This window comes from Cryptomeria japonica, chromosome 8 (assembly GCF_030272615.1).
Source record: "Cryptomeria japonica chromosome 8, Sugi_1.0, whole genome shotgun sequence".
Taxonomy (NCBI): Eukaryota; Viridiplantae; Streptophyta; class Pinopsida; order Cupressales; family Cupressaceae; genus Cryptomeria; species Cryptomeria japonica.
In genome coordinates this window covers 481,937,689-481,954,191 of record NC_081412.1, presented here as the reverse complement: position 1 = coordinate 481,954,191, position 16,503 = coordinate 481,937,689, and the positions used below count along the sequence as shown (strand labels likewise).

At 37.9% G+C, this 16,503-nt stretch overlaps 1 protein-coding gene across 1 annotated transcript in view; it reads right to left on the bottom strand.

Moving 5' to 3' along the window:
• Positions 1–13,805, bottom strand: part of LOC131077292 (3-isopropylmalate dehydratase large subunit, chloroplastic) — an 89,193-nt gene extending 75,388 nt beyond the window's left edge. The window contains exons 1-3 of the mRNA XM_058014754.2: positions 13,452–13,805; positions 13,214–13,342; positions 12,947–13,117 (exon numbers count right to left, since the gene is read on the bottom strand). Coding sequence (XP_057870737.2) covers positions 12,947–13,117; positions 13,214–13,342; positions 13,452–13,529 — 378 coding nt within the window. The 5' untranslated portion in view covers positions 13,530–13,805. The remainder of the gene's footprint in view (positions 1–12,946; positions 13,118–13,213; positions 13,343–13,451) is intronic.
• Between the last annotated feature and the right edge of the window lie 2,698 nt (positions 13,806–16,503).

Sequence of the window (16,503 nt, the reverse complement as noted above, 5' to 3'; positions counted from 1 at the left end):
AGCTGTCCTTCCTTGACTTGCTGAGAGCATGGAAAGTTGGTGACCCTTCCATCCCTAAGTTCACCTTGGAGGCTGGCCATCCTCCTTGATCAAGCCCAAGATCATGGAAGGCCGGTCTTCCATTCCACTGTAATGTCCCCAATTCAGGATATTAAGATATACGATTAAAATTAAATTAAATTAAAGATTTTTTAAACTTTTTACTAAGGAAACAATTAATTACAAGCATGATATCAAGAAGCTGTCAATACATCTTGATTGATAGCAATACCACTGTCGGTAATCATCTATATTCTCCAGATAACTATGATGAAGACATTCAACAGCGACTTGAATATAATCAAATTGTAAAGAATCATATTCCATGACCTTTGATGAACTTTATAGCCATATCTCTAAAGGCCGCCAAAGACTCCTTATTGGAAATAGGTAAAAGTCGATATAGTTATTCAATTAATCAAGAGTATATGTGGCAGTAACGCAATCTATCAAGGATGACGGTAATCACCTTATGAAGAGTTGAAATCTTACTGTCCGCAATATTATGTCTCCCTCTTCAATGAAAAAATGTCCATATTCAAGCACAGCGGTAATAAGACTTTGAGAGGGCCTATCCTCAATCAATTACAAATTACTCAATGACGTCCATAATCAGGAGGCACAAATAATTCATAAGTTAGCACAACAAATAAATAAGACTCGAGAGAAGACAAATGATGTGGACATCGATACTCTGAGAATCAATGAATATTATGGGCAAGAACAATGTGCTTTATTCAAAGCGATATTTGTTTCCTTGATGTCTTACGATGGAGAAGATAACAGTCAGCGAAAATGAATTTCACAATAGCACCAAAGGATCGTTTTGAAGAAGCGGTCACATTTAATAAAAGGGACAATGGTTAGTTCCCAAGAAGCCTATGTTAAAACATAAACTAATGCCCTTATCAGAAATTAGTGATTATGAATGGGTGCAAACCCGATTGGGATTAAGGCAGTGATTAAAAGAATTATGGAATGATGCAAGTATGAAAGGACATGGAACGTGTCTTTCACCAAGTGTCTTATCATTCAACAAATAAGATATGAAAGGCATTTAAAATCTCTCAAACATGGATCAGCAATCCTGAAAACTTCAGACTCTTCTAAAATGGAGCTATGATAATATTGTGGGGTTTCCTTATATATCCTCACTGCGATTACTATCTGATGCAAACTATTGAAGATCAATTCAAAGTCAAACAAATATTAAAAACAATGTTAAAGAGATAGCACAACTGTGTGGCTAAGGAGTGATTTGTATAAATCGTGAAGTAGTGCAATTAAGGTGGATGTTAATCTCTTTGGGCATATCATGTGGGATAGCTCAGACTAAGCAAGCGACTTCCAGTCCAGAATCGGATTGGTACACTATTAGTTCTTGTATTCATTCAGATCTGCTCTATCTAGTCAGGGCCAGTAACATATCACCATCAGATATATCAAATACTTGTTGCCAGCAATAAGAAGGAATCAATTGCACAAATTAAAAGATTAATATCAGACACCACACTCAGTATCACCATTGCCATCATTAGTGGAAGAAGTCTATTTCCTAATTCCTCTCGATATATCAGGAAAAGCAAGTGTCTCTACTTGTACAGACATATATATATATATATATATATATCAAACTGTGCATAATTCCTAAGGTTATATCAGGTGTTACCATTAATCATAATTGAAGGAAGGAATACCATGTGGGGGGCCTTTGATCTTGTTAGAATTATATTTCTCTATTATGTTAATGGTCAATTGTGTCTACAGTAGCAGGTAGTTAGAAGTAGGTGGCTTATTTAACATCTAGAGTGTTTTTGTAATTTATATAAATGTAACTTTTCCTCAGTTAACGAATGAAGTTTTTTTACATGTTCATTTCCTGAACATGGTATCAGAGGTAGGGTAAAGGAATTTTTTTGAAAATTCTGTGTTATATAATATTTTCGAAATTTCTCCAGACCCCATCTAGGGTTTTCTATGCCTGGCTCCCTTGCTAGGGTTTTGAGCGAAAAAAACATTTGATCGCACATTCTTGGTGGGTTTTTCGAAACCTCAAATAGGTTTTTCACCAGTGAATCATCTCTGATTTTCAGATGGTATCAGAGCTAGGGCATGGAACCTGTTTTTTTCAGAAAATCACGTTTTCAGCTAGGGCACAGAACCTGTATTTTTTTCCAGCAAATCGCTATATCTCGCAGGGCTTTTTCGCGATTTTTATGTCTGTAAAAAAGCGATTTTTTCGCATCTGATTTTCTGGGTATCCTGAACAGGCCGGATTTTTTTCTGGGTTTTTTTTGTTGCGCGAAAAAGATTTTTTCAACGGCTAGGGTTTTTAAAAAACATTCAAAAATCTGTCACCTGGGTTTTTCTGGGTTTTCGAGATCTGATCTGGGTTCCTTTCCAATTTTTTTGGGTGCATCGTTTTCCATGTCTTGGTTTTTGAACCCGCGGATTTGACCCTTCAATCGAAAAATTATTCTGTTTACAAATTCCTTGTGGGTTTTTTGAGAGCTTTTCTGGGTCTTCTGAAAAAAAATTGCCTCGAAAACCGTGCTAGGGTTTAGGTTTTTGCCTACAAATATGACTTGCAGAATTTTTTAAACCCTTTGTTTTCATCTGCTGGTTTTCGTGCCTTGAAATTTGTGCCTTCACTAGTTTGACCTCGAGGTACGTGATGGCATCTTTGACGAATATAAAGATCAAAAGCAGCCACAAATTCAACGGCCACAACTACAACACCTGGAAGCAGCATATGTTAACAATTTTTGAGTACCGATCTCTTGATGCAGTTGTTCTAGGCACATCTCAACGTCCAACCATTGTCGGAAAAGATCAGGACAAATGGGATGAGCACAATCGCGAAGCTGTAATGCTCATTAAACTCTCTGTCACCGAAGACCAGCTACCTCAGGAACCATCCGACAAAACAACTAAGGATATATGGGATCATCTGAAGAGTCTTCATGAAACCTCTGACAAGAGCCAAGCATTCTTTCTGAAGAACATGCTCTTTTCGATTATGATGGACGAGAGGACACCTCTGCACGATCACTTGACCAAGATCAAGGACATCCATGACCAACTTGAGATGATTGGTTGCCCAATGGAGGAAGAGGACATGGTCGTCATCACTCTGAAGAATTTCCCTAAATTTTATGAGCATTTCATCGAAACACTCAATATCACTTCCATTGACGTTGATTTGAAGTTTTCCGATCTTTGTAAAAAGCTTTTACAGCAAGATCGATGGCGCCAACAGTTTGGAAGTAGTACCAGTTCCATCTCCACCGAGCAAGCGTTCTCTGCCAAATCTTCTGCGAAGAACAAAGGGAAGGCTCAATCTTCTCAGCCGAAAGGCTCTGGTTCCTCTCAGGACAGCAAGAAGAAGAAGAACATTCAGTGCAATTATTGTCATAAGTTTGGTCACATGAAGGCCAAGTGTCGAATTCGTTTGGCTTCTGAACAGAGGAAGCAGGGAGGGTCTCAACAGAAAGCAAATGTCACCAAACACTCTGAGCAGAAAGAATTTGCTTTCTATGCTTTTATGGCCAAGAGGACAGCAGATCCAGTACACTCTTCTACTTGGTATATTGATTCAGGAGCTTCGCGGCATTTTACACATCGTCGGGATTGGTTCACGAAATTTGAACCATTCTCAAATTCACTAATCTTCGGAGGAGGAGAAGAGTACACAGTTGCTCGTTAGGGCACTGTCCAGATTCACTCAGGAGGTAGAAATTTAATTTTTCTTGATGTTTACTATGTTCCAGGCATGGAACATAATCTCCTCTTCGTCAGTCAGATCATGAGACATTCTCCTCAATTAGATGTTGTCTTCAGTTCATCCATCTGCAGCATTGTTGATAGGGCGACTCGTACTACAATCGCTATGGGACTTGAGGATCATGGTTTGTATAGACTTGCTGATTCCGGCAATTCTCAGGAGCACGCTCTGGTTGCTCGGAGTACATCCATCAGAACACTTTGGCATCAGCGTTGTGGGCACTTAAACATGCACTATCTCTCTCAGTTATATCGAGAGGGTTGGTTGTTGGTTTACCTGAGATCCAACCTCAAAATCATGGAGTTTGTGCAGCCTGTCAAGCTAGGAAGCAGCATCGCACACCATTCTTGAATGGTGAATATTGGCGAGCCTCCAAGGTTCTTCAATTGGTTCACACTGATGTATGTGGGTCAATGAACACTCCATATGTTACTGGTTGTAGGTACTTCTTGTTATTTGTTGACGATTTCAGTCGTAAAATGTGGGTGTACTTTCTGAAGAAAAAAAATCAGATGTGTTCTCAGATTGTCACAATAAGGTCAAATAATGGGGGGGGTTGTTCCAATGACTCCTCTACATTTTGTGCTACACATGACATTAAACGCCAACTCACCACACCATACACCCCTCAGCAGAATGGTGTCGTTGAATGTAGGAATCGCACCATTACTGAAATGGCTCGTTCTATGATAGAGCATCGCGATGTTCCTAAGAAATACTGGGCTGAAGCAGTTTACACTGTAGTCTACCTTCTGAATCAGTCACCTAAACATGTCGTTAAGAAGATGACTCCTAAAGAAGCCTAAAGTGGGCCATTTGAAAGTCTTCGGTTCTACCGCTCATGTATGGATTCCAAACGCCAAACATGCTAAGCTGGACTCAAAGAACCAAATACTTATGTTTACTGGTTACAACGACAACCACAAGGCCTACAGGTTGATTGATGTGGAGATAGATCGTCTCATTTTCAGTCGTGATGTTGTGGTTGATGAGACTACTAGTCCATTTATGCCATCTACTACTCTTAGTCCTGCGACTCCATCTGTGAAGACTTCTGATGTTGGTGTTCATCTTCCTCTTCGTCCCCATGATGGGAGGGCTTCAGAGCATTCTGACTTTGAAGATGAGGAATCTACCGATCCAACACCACCTGATTTGTCATAGGATTTGCATCCAAATGACTTTGTTCCGGAAACTCTAGGGGATATTGTTCCTCTAATGCCAGATGTTGGTACTTCTACCCTCGGGCCTAAATGGTGAATAGATCTTCGTGATGATGAGCTTCTCGAGGATAGATCAGTTCAACGCAAGAGAAATCAAGCAGAATACAATCAACTTTGCACTTATGGCCAACATCCACAGCATTCATGAGCCCCAGACATTTTTTGAGGCTAAAGGCATTCTTGAGTGGAAAAAGGCTATGGAGACAGAATACCATAGTCTTCTGAAGAATAACACTTGGGTTCTTTCTAATTTGCCTCTTGGAAAGAAACCTATCTGCTGTAAATGGGTTTACAAAGTCAAGTATCATGCAAATGGTACTTTGGATAAGTACAAGGCCAGATTGGTTGCTTGGTGTTTTACGCAGCGAGAGGGCATTGACTATGAGGAGACTTTTGCTCCTACTGCCAAGATGAGTACAATTCGTCTTCTTCTCACCATTGCAGCTCAATTTCGATGGAAACTTCACCAAATGGATGTTAAGAGTGCATTCCTCAACAATGAATTGCAAGAAGAAGTTTATTTGACTCAACTTCCTGGCTTCAAGGTTCCCGGTAAGGAACATCAGGTTTGCAGATTGGTAAAAGCCCTCTATGGCCTGAAGCAAGGCCCTCGGGCTTGGTACTTCAAGATTGATCAATATTTGGTTAAACATGGTTTTCAGCGCAGTCCTTCTGACACTAATCTGTATGTTAAACTCTCTGGTGATGATATCCTTTTTCTTGTTGTCTACGTGGATGACTTGATCATTACTAGTAATTCAGCACATTTGATTACAGCCATCAAACAGGACTTGTGCGAAGCTTTTGAAATGACAGATTTGGGGCTTCTCCATTATTGCTTAGGTGTCGAAGTGTGGCAGACTGGTGACGGTCTCTTTATTTCACAATCCAAGTATGCCTGTAGTTTGCTTGACAAGTTTCGAATGCAGGATTGTAAACCTGCTTCCACACCTATGGAGAAAAGGCTGAAGTTATCAGACAAGTTTGATTCACCTGCAGTAGATGAAACAAAATTCAGGCAACTGGTAGGCAGCCTCATCTATCTCACTGCCACTAGACCTGACACCAGTTTTGCTGTCAGCTACATCTCTCACTTCATGACGGCCCCAAAAGCTGATCATTGGCTTACAGCGAAGCGAGTGTTGCGATATATGAAAGGCACTTCAGACTATGGCATTCTGAATAGCAGGTGCAACGATCCAAAGTTGATTGGTTATACTGACTCAAATTGGGCAAGATCAGTGGATGACAAAAAATCCACTTCTGGGTATGTATTCAGTTTGGGTACATGTGCTCACTTGGAGCAGCAAGAAGTAACAGGTTGTGGCTCTTTCCTCGACCGAAGCTGAATACAAGGGAACAGTCAAGGCTACATTTGAGGTAGTTTGGCTCCAAAGAATGCTTTCTGACATGCAGATGCCGCAAGCAGGGCCTTCTCCCTTGTATACTGCTAATCAAGGGGTGCTCAAACTGGCCAAAAATCCAGTCTTCCATGAACGTACCAAGTATGTCAAGCTTCATTGTCACTACATTCGCAAGCTGGTAGAAGAAGGATGAGTTCAGCTGCAGTATGTTCCGACAGTGGACCAGACTGCAGATATTCTCACCAAGTCTTTGAGCCTGAATAAATTTATAAAATTCAAGGGGCAACTTGGTGTTTTTGATAGATTGGCCATTAAGGGAGGGTGTCAGAATTATATTTCTCTATTATGTTAACGGTCAATTATGTCTACAGTAGCAGGTAGTTAGAAGTGGGTAGCTTATTTAATATCTACAGTGTTTTTGTAATTTATATAAATGTAACTTTTCCTCGGTTAATGAATGAAGTTTTTTTACCAGTTCATTTCCTGAACAGATCTGACAGAGATATCAGAATTAAGGAAAAAAGGACTTCAGTAGAAATTCAGATTGATTAGTATTAGAATAAGCTTGCCAAAGTGCTTTGTGGGCCCCACACTATGATTATTCAGATTTCTAAAATAAAAGGATCTTCAAACAATGTTTGCAGCAATTCAAAAAGGTTTTGAAAATTTCACAATTCTGTTGTGTTTTTAGCAGCAGCTCCACTAATGGGAATGGGACCCTCTTGGAAGACTTTGGAATATTGGTTGTGGTTCTTATTTCAGCCTCACCTAAGCCTTGCAGATTATTGATTGTGATTTGAACAATCAGCATTACCAAAAGGTCAATGATGGTCTAAGAGGAGTCAACAACATGTTGAAGATTGAAGATTTTTGTTTGGAAAAATTATTTGTGTTTTTTACCCCATTCTCCACAAATTGTGAGATATCAATCAGATAAAAGCTGCAGTAAAACATGATCGACAACAAGAGTCAACACATGGTTTAGAGGGGATGTTGGGAAACTTATCAAGATAAGTTCTTTCTTCCAAAAACTATTCTTAGCATTATGAGTTAAATATTATAGTAAAATGTCTTCAGAATTAATGAAATTATATTTATAAATGTATTACAATTCTCACTTTAAATTAGAAATGTTGTTTCAGGTCTAAATCAAGGTGAATCCCAAATGGGGACATTACATCCACCTCCTGGCCCACAAGTATGTTATGGTGACTGTCCATTCCAACTCAGACAACTCGGGGTGCCGTACTTAACAAGAGCAAGAAAGTCAGTCTTCATTCACCTCTCTTGAACTTGGAAGGCTGAACATTCTTCCTATTTGCAAGACTCACAAATCCAAGACATGATTTCTCAACGAATCTGCTATATTATTACTGATTTAATACCTCTTAATGAATTGATAGGTTTACTCACAAATGGATGCAATAACTTAATTTCTGCAGATATATATATATATATATATATATAGCTGTATATATATATATAGCTGTTCTTAATTTATATTCTTTAACTATTCTTCAATTTGATTTCTGAATATTATTCTTTGCTGCAATCAATATCTATTCCAAATAGATGTCTTATTTCTCAAATCTCCTGAATTGAATGACTACACGATGTGTAATGTCCCCAAATTAGAGAAACCCAATTTCTGCCCTAATTGAAGGAGAATAGGGGTAAGAGATACCCGTTGCTTTGACTAAAAACTCTGATAGTAAGTTAGAAAATATACAATAATCATATTTCACTAAATAGATCTACTAATTAGGAAACACCAATCATGCATATGTAAGATATAGTTCTAATTACAATATTAAATTATGCTTGAGAGTTCAATCACTGAGGGCATAGAAGAGGGTGACTAGATAGGGTCCCCTAGAGAGCCTCTACCCTAGGCCCAAGGGCGGATCTCATTCCCCCTTGGCCTCACATGGCCCAAACCATATGAGGTGGAATTCCTAGTGAGGTATTCTATCACCGTTTTCCTTAACCTTGTCACCCCTATCCTATGTCTAATGATTAACGCATTCATTCACCATGATAGAGAGCATTAGGGCCATCACAATAAGGTGCCTAAAAAGTCTATCCTTCATAGGCCCAAAGGCAGCACCCTCTGTACCCCTTTGGCCTCATGGGACTCCCCGGTCTTATACCATTAAGTGGCGTGCCTAGAATGTAACCCCAACAATGTTCCTCTACTTGCAATCCTCTCTCTCTCTCTCATGGCTGGAAATACTCAGAATATATGCAGATATACTGTTAGACATTGAGAACATATGCAGAAATATATTTGACATACAATAAGTCAATTAAAAAATATAATTTGCCAGATTTTTATTTACTGATTTATATGTAATTCGTAAAGCATTGCATCATAAATTATAAGAATGCAGTAATAATATATGTAATTACAGCACTTTATACTATGCACAGAAATTCATACCAACTGGAGTGTTGGGTCGAACTGATGAGAGGACTAATTAATGATTATATTAAATCAGAAACCTTCGATGATATTTGTATGATTGATTGATTGATTCAATGAATTCCTTTGATTGGATAATTTGAGGTATTGGTGAGTTGATGACTAAGTGATTGTTGATTAGATGACTGATGAGTGAGTGAGTGATTCTTGAATGCTTGGAATGATCTCTCCCTTATACTTTATTGGGGGAATAGTCACCACCTTTCGTAGGAATTGAGGCACCACCTTTCATAACAATTGAGTCGCCACTTTTCATTGCTGCCTTGGAGAGTAATATATTATTCTCCAAATTTATCTCCCTTCCCTCTCTTCCTCAAATGAACCTTCTCCCCTTATATCTTCCCATGTGAGAGAGAGGTCACATCTCTTCATCATGCCTGCCCCTTGGCAAGAGACACAACCTATCACAATTTCCACCCTTCGAAATAGTACAACCCTTCATAATTCTTACCCTTTGAAAGAGACACAACCTTATCTACTTCCCATTCTTTTCTTCCTCTATTAATCCTTCCTTGATTCCCATGCTTCATTCCTTTCTTCCCTCCTTATCTTCTTTCAAATAATCTCTTCTCCCTCTTATATCTCACTTTTGAGAGAGTTACAACTCTTCATTCCATGCCTTTTGACCATTCATTAACTTGATTGCATTTTAATTACATTATATTATTATATTTTAATTTATTATTATTTATTATTAAATCTTATCTCAAAATGGGGACATTACAGTCCACCCCACCCAAAATTGCTTGTCCTCAAGCAATGATCATGGAGTGTTTTAAGATGATTCCTAATATGAAATTGCTTTGGAAACACACATGGAACAAACTTGTTGAAAACCATCACACATTAAATTAGATGATTGATGAGTGAGTGAATGATCCTTGAATGCTTGGAATGATTTTTCCTTTATACTTTACTGGGGGAAGAGTCACCAACTTTCATAGGAATTGAGACACCACCTTTCATAACAATTGATTCACCACTTTTCATTGCTGCCTTTGAGAATAATATATTATTCTCCAGATTTATCTCCCTGCCCTCTCTTACTCAAATAAACCTTCTCCCCTTGATGTCTTCCCATGTGAGGGAGAGGGCACATCTCTTCATCATGCCTGCCCCTCGGCAAGAGACACAACCTATCACAATTTCCAACCTTTGAAATAGTACAACCCTTCATAATTCTTGCCCTTTGAAAGAGACACAACCATATCTACTTCCCATTCCCTTGTTCCTCCAAGAATCCTTTCTTGATTCCCATGCTTCATTCCTTTCTTCCCTCCTTATCTTATTTCAAATGATCCCTTCTCCCTCTTATATCTCATTTTTAAGAGTCACAACTTTTCATTCCATGCCTTTTGACCATTCATTAACTTAATTACATTTTAATTATATTATATTATATTTTTATTATTTTATGTTGTAATTTATTATTATTATTTATTATTAAATCCTATCTCAAAATGGGGACATTACACGATTATTCGTTTATTCCTTGCCCGATGTCTGCTTCTTGAGGAAATGATGTCCATTTTATATCTTGCTATTAAGGAAGTCACAACGTTTCACCACTATTGCCCTTTGAAATGGTTACAACCCTTCATCTTCATAACTACCCTTTCATGGTAAGTTTTAATTTAATTTAATTAAATGCTTTTGTTGTCCAGTCCAGCCAAACCCTTGAGAGAGTTATAATTGTTGTACCTAAATCACAGGCCTAGAGAACACCGTTTGTGGCTGTTAATTCCAACCATAACAGATAGAAGACAGCCTTATATTATCAGGGGCAGATTGCAGCTTAGAAGAATACTGATATCGGTGATGTCTAGGAGCCCTATTACATAGCTTCCCCATCATTGCACAAGGAAGAGTGGCCTTTATTATGGAAGGGAGGCGATTGAATATTAAAACCTGCTGTAATATAAATTTGAGAAGTCACAACCATAGGATTGTCAAGCGATTTCCTCCTAATCACTTTTCTTGTTTCTTCTAAAATAATTCGTCTCTATTTCTTACTTTCGATTAGTTAAATTTATGTTTATTCTGGTATTTTTTGCATTTTCTACCATCCCTGTTAGCAGTGTTTACATTCCCAAACTTTGGTGGGTAAAAACAGGACATTGCACTTGCATCTCATTTTGGTTAGTCTATATACCAGATGGATTTCGAAAGGCAACATGGAGGAAGAAGTTTATATAAATCGGCCTACAGGATTTTAGGTGCATGAGCAAGAAAACCATGTATGCAAGTTGAAAAAGACCTTATATAGTTGAAGCAATCAGCACAAGCTTGTTACTCACGGATTGATGAGTACTTACTCAATTTGGGGTTCATTAAAACAGTTGTAGATCCTAATCTTTATTAATCATTTGATAAACTCTGTCAATTTTAGTCTTCTATATGGATGACATTATTTTTATAGGAAGTAGTGAGAAGCTCATAGGATGGTGTAGGTAGATGGCATCCAAATTTGATATTAAGGATATCAGCCCTGTGCACTATTAATTGGGTCTTGAAGTGTGACAAGGTATGAAAGAAAATTTCCAAAGTTGAGGAAAGTATACAGTGGAGATTCTGAAAAATATTCAACTCATGATTTGTAAGACCTTTGCTACTCCAACGGTTCCAAATCTATAGACTGCAAACTTAGGATCAAATTTGATGGATCCTTTTGTTTGCACGCAATTAATAGGTTCTCTCATTTTCTTGGTAAATACCAAACTTTATATTTGTTTTGCGGTGAACACATTGATTTAGTTTATGGTTGAGCAAAGAAAAATTCACTAGACTGTTGCAAAACATGGGCTCCAAAATTTGAAAAACACACTCCATTATAGGTTGAAGTATATTAAAGATGAAGACTTAATGTTACATGGCTTTGTCGTTTCAAACTAAGCAGGGAATGCTTGTGTTAAGAAGACACTTCAGATTTCTCTTTCAGATTAGGGTTAGGCATGCCATTCTTTTGAGCAGGAAACAAGCAATCATATCATTCAGTTCAGCCAATGCAGAGTACATGGCAGCTTCTTCCACTATTTTGGATGCTACTTCAAAAGTTGATTGCAGAAATTACTAATCAGATGTTGGAGTCAACAACACTATTCTATGATAATCAGAATTGCATCCAGCTCTCTAAAAATCCAATATTTCATTATCGCTCCAAGCATGTAAATATTCGTTATCATTTCCTCAGTGACAGAACTCGAAGAGGAGCAATAGTTCTTCAGTATCTATTCTCAGATGAGCAAGTTGTAAACGTTTTGACAAAACACTTGTAAAAAAGGATTCTGAGAGCTAAGCTGGGTTTGGTGGAGAACAGCTTCCAGAGAATGTTAATTTATGGTGCTCAACTGCTGTTTTTTCCACCTGGTGTAGCTGTGGTGAAACTGAATAAACATCACAACATTAGTTAGCCTTAAAGTTGGACGCAGAAACTTCCTATGTTTAGCAAAGAAAACTGCTATAGATGGACAGTCTTATTTAATATGACTTTCCTAAACTTACGCTCAAATCAACTTTTGGACAGTTTTAGGTTTGTTTGCTTTTTTCCTTCTAAAAAGAATTTATGGACGTGGCAGTGGTTAGCTTTCCTACTTTTAGATAGATTCTAAAGCTTCAGCTTTAATTAGCGCTTTAGTTCTGTTTTTGGATGCCGAAGTCAGCAGGTCTATTTAATGATCATGGGCGCTCAGTTTTGTAACACTACCGAATTTTCACATTTTAGGGTTTTGGTATGTGGAGATATACGAAAAAAGGATTTCAAAATTCCAGAAAAAAGCGAGTACCAAGCCTCCTCATTATTATCAGCTTTAATATTAATATTTGTTTCAATTTGAAGTATCAAAGTGTTAGAAAAATAAAACTAAAAAATCCGATTTTAACATCTGAGCATTTCGAATTGTTTCCCTTTGTTGTATAATTTAAACCGTAGCCTTGCAGGGTTTAACGCACATTGAACGCTTAAGCTATATAAAAACATCATTATTCCAACTTTCTGTAGGGGTAAATGCAAATCCAAGACGTAATTACAAAAGACTTGAGAAGAGAAAAACCAAACCTTAGCCTGGGGGCCGAACTCTTTCTTGAAAATGCCGATGGTTCCAGGGCCACAAACGTCATGAGTCATTAGCATATCCACATTCACCCACACATTTTCCCCGGGGCTCAATGTAGACTTCTCCGCGGCCCTTGCCAAGATTTTTTCTGTCATGGTCATGGCGTGCCTCACCTGCAAATAAATCCCAAGCCGGGCTAGTAAACGAAAAACCTAAAAAATCTTAAAACATGATGTTTTAAAATTACAGGCCCCGAGATCGAAGCTCACGGATCCGGTGGAGGCAGGGGAGCGCTGTTGAGGCTGCGTCGGAGCCATCACTGCTCGGATAACTACACTCTTCTTTTTCGTAAAAGCTGCGCCCGCCTTCTGACGGTTTAAGCGCCCCAAACTTTCATTCTGTTAACATGAGCAACAAATACTGATACATATTGAAATATCTGCAGAATAACCAGACGAAAATAAAAATACATAATGTTATTATTTCCTTTCTTTTTTTCATTTATACCTTTAATCCGAGCATTTGGGAAATGGAAGCAGTGCCAGTTGTGGAAGCCATTGACGTAAGGAAGAGATGACGAAGCATAAATCTTCGAATAGGGCTGGAGTAAAAGGGGGTTAATATTTCAGCGAAACAGTTGGGTCAAAGGAAGGCTTTGACGAGCTCTCTACTGTTTATAGTCGTGGTTCCGTCCATAAGCACGGCTGAGTCACATTTCCATACGACGGCGAGATAAATATGGAGTGATATGGATCAAATTTGTGGGGCTTCGTTTAATTAAGTTTTTCTTTCGAAGTCGAAACAACAGATCCCTATGAGATATTCTTGGCTGATGATTGCAATCCTATTTGGCTCACTACTCAAGCAGAGTGGGCAAGAGTCTCGGAAGACACCAAAGTTACAAATCATTTTGGTGAGGAATTGCTTTCGTTGTGTGGTGTTTTTTTTATCTAATTATTTGCAATGGTTTAGTTAGTTGGGCGGGGAGTTTCACTTGCAATACTTACAATGGGCAAGTGTTGTTGATTATGTAATTTGCTCTTATAGTTTGTGTGAGAAAATGGAAGATGTTTTTATTGGTGAGTAATATTGGGATTTCATAGTCACGAAATAACAGATTTAATTCATAAAGCTCTTGCAATATGTAAAAGAGCAAAAAATAAGAAAGCTAACACAAATTGCTTTTCAGTCAATGCTTGGTTTGATGAAGAATACAAGATGGCAAGGAAAATCTTGAGAGACTCAAAAAAAGGCAGATTTAAATATTAAAGCTTATAAGCAAATTTTAAAAAGAAAAAAAGTTGATTTTATGGTCACAAGGAGGGAGGAGTTAATCTTCCTTGGTTAAAATAATCCCAAAATGTTTTGGAAAGAGCTTCAGCCAAGAAACAAACAAACTGAAAATAATATTAGAGCCACTCAATGGTTTGATTATGCAAGACAACTTTATGAGCAAGATCATAAGGGTATTCCTCCTCCCTTAGTTATTTTTGTTGCAAATTTTTTCACCATACAAGAGATAGAGTTGGGTATAAAGAAATTAGGTGTTGGTAAAGCTAAGGATTTGTGTGAGCTTCAAGCTGAGTATTTGAAGTGGGGTCTGAAAATTCTTGCACCTCACATTATGATCATTTTTAACAACATCATCCAACGCAGGTTTCCTAAAGATTGGACAACTAGCTTCGCAATTCCTCTTTTCAAGAATGGAGATGTTAACAATTCATCCAATTACAGAACCATGATGATAAATCCTCTTTTTGCAAAATTATTTAGCAGCATGTTAGAAAACAGAATTAGCAAGTGGGCAAAAGGGAATGATAAGCATGCAAAGGGGCAAGCTGGTTTCAGGCCTAAACATTCCACAATTGATCATGGTATCACTTTGAGGCACATTATTGAGAAGACTTGGGAGAATAAGGATGAAGTCTTTTGTTGCTTTGTTGATTTTAAGAAGGCTTTTAACATAGTTCCTAGGGATAAACGTTGGCACAAGATGGAAGAACTTGGGATTCCTTTGCACCTTAGAGCAGTTGTCTATCGGCTTTATGAAGAGGTTAAGGTCAAAATCAGAACCACGGATGGCATTTCAAAGAGTTTTAGGAGTGATATTAGGGTCAAGCAAGGGTGCCCTCTATTCCCTATCCTTTTTGGTCTATCTATTGACAAGCTTGAAGAGTGGTTAAACTTGAAGATGGCGATGACATCTATTTGGTGAATTTGTGATTAAGCTTCTTCTTTATTCAAATGACCTCATTCTGATTGCTAAGTCGACTTTTGGCCTACTAGAGCACTTATATATCCTTGAGCAATTTTGCAAAGTGGTGGGGATGCAAGTCAATATCAGCAAAATGAAAGTCATGGTCTTTTCTAACAAGAGAAAACAAAACCAGCTTAAGTTCTACTTTGAAGGAAATGTCCTTGAAGAAGTTACTGATTACAAATATCTCGGGATTGACATCAGCAAAAATTTGAGTTGGGATTGTTGCAGGAAGAAGAGAACTTTGGGAGGGTGGAAAGCGTTCTATGCTCTTCAAAATAGATCTAGAGAGGCGGAGTTGTGGAATTGGAAAACTATCCAAACTCTTTTGGGGCTTTTAGTGCTTCTGGTTGTTCTCTATGGTTGTGAATTGTGGGCCAGCAGCACTTCTGTTTTGCAATGGAAGCAAATTGAGAAAATTCAGAAACGTTTGATCACAAACAATTTCAAAATTAAAAGCACGGTTCCTTATGATATCATGTTAGTTGAAACTGAGGTTGCCCCTATTGAAGCTATCGCTATGATGTGTCTCTTATATTATCTAAAACTAATTGAGCGAATAAAAGATAATAGATGGCCCAATATTATTTTTAGAGAGGCATTATGTAAAAGAAAGAAGACTTGGATGCAATAAAACAAAATATGGATGAGCAAATGGCATTATATTTTTAATATGTGCCCCTCGAATAGCAAGGAGATAAAGACTTGTGTTGGATAAATTTCACAAGCAAATGTGGGGTAGAGGGCTAGGGAGAAAGAAGAAGTATTACATTAATGAGTTCAATCCCACTTTTGATCACCATCAAAAAGCATGTATTGGGGCTAATATTTCATGGAGAGCCAAAATCCTCATCCCTCAATTAAGAACTAACTCTCATCAACTTTGTTGTGAGACCGGTCGATGGAAAAGACCTAAAGAAGTTTGGGAAGAAAGAGTATGTATTTTTTGTATGTCTGGGCACATGGAAACCGAAAGACATTTCATTCTTGAGTGTGTTACCTTCAAGGATAGTAGGGACAGTTATCTAGATACTTTGACAACTGGCTCTTGGTATAATTTTTTCAATGAGGGGTTTGTTGAGAAGATGGGGGCACTCATTACCACCTTGCATAAAAAGAGGATGGAACTGCAAAAGTTAGTTTGAGCTAATGGTTGGTCCCATAGGTTATTTTTAGCCTCATGGACGTTAAAATTTCTTCTTCTTCTTCTTCGATGAAGGCATCAAGTCAAATTTTCAAAGGTTTGAAAAAATAGTTGTTGAAGATGGATTAGATTGTAGAAAAAGTTGTGAAGGAACAATA